This window comes from Chanodichthys erythropterus, chromosome 9 (genome assembly GCF_024489055.1).
Source record: "Chanodichthys erythropterus isolate Z2021 chromosome 9, ASM2448905v1, whole genome shotgun sequence".
NCBI classification, from domain to species: Eukaryota; Metazoa; Chordata; class Actinopteri; order Cypriniformes; family Xenocyprididae; genus Chanodichthys; species Chanodichthys erythropterus.
Genome location: NC_090229.1, coordinates 21,676,372 through 21,682,387, shown reverse-complemented (window position 1 = coordinate 21,682,387; position 6,016 = coordinate 21,676,372). Strand labels below are relative to the sequence as shown.

At 36.1% G+C, this 6,016-nt stretch overlaps 1 protein-coding gene across 1 annotated transcript; it reads left to right on the top strand.

Moving 5' to 3' along the window:
* The first annotated feature begins 449 nt into the window (after positions 1 to 449).
* On the top strand, positions 450 to 5,561 carry taf10 (TAF10 RNA polymerase II, TATA box binding protein (TBP)-associated factor). The gene is made up of 5 exons (XM_067393870.1): positions 450 to 763; positions 942 to 1,099; positions 1,180 to 1,244; positions 3,555 to 3,669; positions 3,800 to 5,561. The coding sequence occupies exons 1-5, from the start codon at positions 628 to 630 to the stop codon at positions 3,887 to 3,889; spliced, it is 564 nt and encodes a 187-aa protein (XP_067249971.1). The 5' UTR covers positions 450 to 627; the 3' UTR covers positions 3,890 to 5,561.
* The last annotated feature ends 455 nt before the right edge of the window (positions 5,562 to 6,016 follow it).

Below are 6,016 nucleotides of genomic sequence, written 5' to 3'. Positions count from 1 at the left end.
CATTATTTTATAACTACATTAATAAATAAATAAATAAATATTGTTTGTTTAAAATTAATAGAAATAATAGAAATTTGTTTTGTTTTATGTTTGAGGAGCTGGGGGACGCACAGAGAATGTGTCACATAACCACTCGGTTTATGAAATTAATATTTTGTAAATTACCTTGAAAAGTATGAAGTCAAGCACTAGGTGGAGCTATTTGCAAGCCCTCGTCAGTCGACGCATGAAATATTTTTCTCTTTTTTTTCTCTATTTACCTAAATTACAAAATATCACTTGTATAAAACAAAGTTATCACAAGGTTTGTGTTTGAAATTTAGTGAAACAAAACTCGCCAGGACAAAAATCTGCTGAAACGCGATCTATCCCGGAACTATTGTTCACATTTCTGATATGAGTATGAAGCTCAAAGCAGCTCTCCGGAATTCGTACTAGTTGCACACGGAAGTGTTAATCACGTGACACATTTCTAGCGTAAATATTTTCTCCAAACAGCGAATGATCCCCGACCCTGCTGTTTTAGCTGCATAAATGTGTACTAGACTTAACCTTTTCTTAGTTTAAAATACGTAGATTTTGTTTAATATCGCCAGCGTATTAGCATATCGAAACTAAGCAGTAAAAATGAACGTGGATCTCCCTCAAACCGGACAGACTGGAGCAGCCGTCGCATCCAGCACATCTACATCCAGCAGCAACTGCGTCCCGAACAGCAGCTCCACAAACGCCAGCAGCATCCCTTCGGTCGGCATCGGTAATGGTGGGTGAACTGTCTGTGCGACAGTTTGGATGCTCAAAGAGTTGCTGTTGTCTTTTAGCATTAGCTATATGAGTCCTTGTCTGTGTATAAGATTGTAAATATGGGCAGAGGTGTATTTATAGGCGAAATGTTTGTTATTTGTGCAGTTCTGAATGTCTGTGGTATTTTCCTCTCACAGTTCCCACTTCGGCTGCCATGGCAACTCCATCCTCCGACTCCACCGTGTCAAATGGGGTGTATGTGCCCACAGGCATCGCCAATGGAGATGTGAAACCCGTTATTTCAACTACACCACTGGCCGATTTCCTCATGCAGTTGGAGGACTACACTCCCACAGTGAGTCCCCGTATTTTTGCAGTATGTTCTTTGGTTATTCGTGGTATATTGTGAGTTGTAACAAACCGTCTGTGTTTTAGATCCCAGACGCAGTCACAGGATACTACCTCAACCGAGCTGGTTTTGAAGCGTCAGATCCAAGAATGTGAGTTCTAACAATGCTTTGATGCATCTGATGCCAAGTTAAACAAACGTTAACATTTTTAACAAGATCTCAAGTTTGTTCATATTACAAGTAGTCTGGAGACCTGTTGACATCATGGACGATAACTATATTATCATCCACATTAATAGACGATAACATTCTGTTTATTGACAGTGTTGCTATTCTTAACTACAACTATAAAACGATTAAAAGTCAATTTAAATGAAGAACAGCTTACTTAAAATATAAATATTTGGTAGTTAACTGAAATAAAACAAGCTTAAATTGAAGTACTAAAATTATTAAATCTAAAATTGAAATAAAAATAAATTAAAGCTAAATAAATGTATAAATAAAGAAAAAAGCACATTACAAAACTACTATTACTAAATCTGAAATGAAACCTGAAAAGACGAAGAAAAAAAAGAAAAAAGCTCATTCAAAATATTGGGCCTTAAATATCTCATGTATCACATATTATGTTTAGAGAAGAGTATTGCATTGTTTGTAATACATTAGGCAGTATTGAAATGCTATATTTCTTAAATGGTTAGTTCACCCAAAAATGAAATTTCTGTTACTTATTACTCACCCTCATGTTGTTCCAAACCCGTAAGACATTCATTCATCTTCAGAACACAATTTAAGACATTTTTGATGAAATTCGAGGGTATCTGAAGTAGTGTTGCACGATATACCGGTACTTGAAAGGTATCGCGATACCCTGCTTTTAAAAATGGTCCGGTTCTTCATTTTATTAGTACCGGTACATTGAGTGCCAGCTGTATTTCCTATTGTGCGACATCAGGGGGCAGTGTGTGTGCAGCGCGCTGCTTCTAAGGCACATTGAGTGCGTGTCTATTCTGCGCAACGGCTTTTATGGTGACGAAACGAGAGGTATGGTTACATATACAGGTGCTCTTGCAGACCGTCCACAAATTGTTGAGAAAGCAGATGCACTAAGCGAAATATGGCATTATTTTACTTACATTGCCGACAGCCAGGGCAAGCCCACGGACACCACACAGCCCATCTGCAAAAGATGTTACAAAATAACGCAAGCGAAGGGAGTCAAAAGCATCTTGCCGTCAAACATCTCAAATTGTACAAAGAATTTAAAGAGCGACAGGTTACTGAATGGGATACCAGTATTATGTTTATGCTCTCAAACATTAAATGAGTGTTTTTTTTATTTATTTTACTCATGTAAGCAGACCTCCGCAAAGAGGTGTATTATTGAGTCTTAGTTTAATAAGTGATATCTGGTTGCAAAAATAAAATTCATTTAAAAATACATAAATATGTGAAGTGTATATTTAAACCAATTTATGCTTTAATAACATTGCTCTATTTACAGTAATATAATTTTTACAATAATCTTACTGTCAAAAATATAAAAAAAAAACAGCAAAAAAGCATAACAGCAAATAATTTACAATTTTATTGAGAATGAAAATAATAAACAATAAAAATTATATTAAATCTAACTCTAACTTCATGGCATCCAGAATTATCAGCCTGCACACTGGTGAAGAAAGAAGTTCTGTCATGTGTTATTTATTTACTTTTCCTGCTGTTTTAGGTTTTTGCCATAGTATCGTTTAAGTATCGATATCGTGATATTTAAGTTGGGTATCGTATCGAAGTCAAAATTTTGGTATCGTGACAACACTAATCTGAAGCACACATAGGCAGCAACGTCATTGTACCTTTTGAGGTCCAGAAAGGTAGTAAAAACGTGTTAAAATAGTCAACGTGACTACAGTGTTATGAAGTGGTGAGAATACTTTTTGTGCGCAAAAACAAAACAAAAATAATGACTTTATTTAACAATTTTAACTGTTGTCAAACGCAGTTGACGTAGTGAATGCAGTGCAGGCTTCGGTGTTTACGTCCGAACGACGGCTCAGTATTGAGCCGAAGCCAGGACTGCATTCACTATGTCAACTGCGTTTGACAACAGTTCAAATTGTTAAATAAAGTCCTTATTTTTGTTTTGTTTTTACACACAAAAGTATTCTCGACGCTTCATCGTTGATGCGAGTGTGGGTCTGATACCCTCAGATTTCCTCAAAAATATCTTAATTTGTGTTCCGAAGATGAACGAAGGTCTTACGGGTGTGGAACAACTTGAGGGTGAGTAATTAATGACAGGAATTTCATTTTTGGGTGAACTAACCCTTTAATATAAATGTCTGGTGTCAAAAACCTTAGCATGTATTCATCAGGTTTTAAAAAACACGCATGCTTTTGTCTTCATAAACTCCTCAAGAATCTTCCTTACATCAATATCCTCTTGTATGTTGTCAGAATCCGTCTCATATCCCTGGCATCGCAGAAGTTCATTTCAGACATTGCAAACGACGCACTACAGCACTGCAAAATGAAGGGCACGGCTTCTGGAAGCTCTCGAAACAAGGCCAAGGTTTGTGCTCTCAAATTGTCATACAGTTATCTGTTATATAATGAATATTTGAATCTGCAGGTCATAATTTGTACAATATAAAAATGTGGTGTAAAAATCTCTTGTACATGCTATTCATCTCACTTGCCAGGACAAGAAATACACGCTGACAATGGAAGATCTGACACCAGCCCTGGCAGAGTATGGCATAAATGTTAAGAAACCTCACTACTTCATCTGAGGGGACGTGCCTCATTCAAACGGACTGCTGGAAATGTGCTGTTTGTCACATCAGAGCTTTGAAGACATTATCCTTCAGTGTGGGAACCATCAGCCCACCGGCCCAGAGCTTTTAGGGATTTAGCATCTTTTTTTGTATTTTCGTTAATCGTGTTTAAGTTGTTTCATTACACCACACCATGTGACTTTAGTTAATGCCAGTGAAATGTTGTATAAATAAATTCCTTGTAATTAAGTTAATTTTGTTTGTGTAATTGTATGTCTTCTGTTACTGAAGCCTACTGGGATCAGTTACTGTAGAAGTTAGTCTGTAAGTCGTTTACATTTGTGACGTCAGTTCATATACTGTCTAAACTTCTCGTCTCTGCTTTATGGATTTAGTTTCACGCCATAAGAGGCTTGAGCTGTAACGTGTCGCAGTATTAATAGTACCTGGAGCTGCTCTCAAGTTTCCCTCTCTGCAGTGTAGTACAGCTGCACACTCATCACTCCATCTGTCTTGAGCAAACATGATATAAATCAGAATATATAAATACTAACCTTTGCTTTTTGCTATTTGCAGTTGCTTTTAACTGTATGTGCTCACAGGCAAATTTAATGCAGCTGTAAGCTCAATAATAGGGTGACAGTGCAGTTCTATTACGATGATTTAAAGCTATTCAATGAAATCAAAAACAATGAAATCATTTCTCTGCATTTATTTGAGAAACAGTGGATATAGTTTATTTAAGCATTACTATTATCCCCAAATGGTTTAAACATTTTCTAGATTATGAATCTAAATGGCTAGAGAGCCTTTTCCCATTTCCAAAGGAATAAAGTGAACAATATTTCTCCTGTTTATAAAATTGCACTTTTAACCTCATTACATATTCATTTGAAAGACACACAGGCTGAAGTGGAAAGAGAAAATGTGTGCATCTGCACAATGCAAATACATCAACAAAAATATTGTACTTTGCAATTAAATATAAAAACATGTCCTGAACAGAAATGACAAATTAAGCCTTGTACAAGAGAAAATACAGCTTTAAGACTTCAATCTGTGGCATCGTTCAACACATTCTTCTGTTTTTCAAGTTCAACTGTTTCAAAAAGATGCAACATTGCAGCAGTCAGTAGTCAGCTGTTCTGTTTAGAAGATTAAAAAAACTGGTACATTGTTGCACAGTGAAAAACTTTTCTAGATCATGTTTTTCATTATTATTTTAGTCAAGTATCTGCACTGTATTTGTGATGTGCATGCTTTGATTAGTTACTTTTAGTTAGTTTTAAAAGTAATGCATTACGTTATTGTTTTACTCCCTAAAAAAAGGAACTTTTTCTGGAAAGTAATGTGTCACTTTACTTTTATGTTACTTTTTCTCACCTTGGCTGGCCTTGCTTGTTTTTTTAATAACATGTAGGCCCGGTTTCACAAACAGGGCTTAGCCTAAACCAGGATTAGGCCTTAGTTCAATTAGGGAATTTAAGTAACTTTTATAAACGTGTCTTAGAAAAAAATATTACTGATCTGCATCTTGAGACAAAACAATTACAGTGACATATTTTGAGATATCTCAGAGCAAGTTTATTTCAGTTGGAACAGTTCAAACAAGCATTTTAGTCTAGGACTATCTTAAAGGGTTAGTTCACCCAAAAATGAAAATTCTTTCATTTATTACTCACCCTCATGCCATTCCACATCCGTAAGAACTTCGTTAATCTTCGGAACACAAATTAAGATATTTTAGTTAAAATGCGATGGCTCCGTGAGGCCTCCATAGGAAACAATGTCATTTCCTCCCTCAAGATCCATAAAAGGTACTAAATACATATTTAAATCGGTTCATGTTAGCACAGTGGTTCAATATTCATATTATAAAGCGACGAGAATATTTTTGGAGCGCCAAACATAACAAAATAACGACTTATTTAGTGATGGCCGATTTCATAACACTGCTTCAGGAAGATTCGGAGCACAAATGAATCAGTGTATCGAATCTGCTGTTAGGAGCGCCAAAATCACGTGATTTCAGCCGTTGGCAGTTTGACACGCGATCTGAATCATGATTCGACACACTGATTCGTTTACGCTCCGATGCTTCATGAAGCATTGTTTTGAAATCGGCCATCACTAAATAAGTTA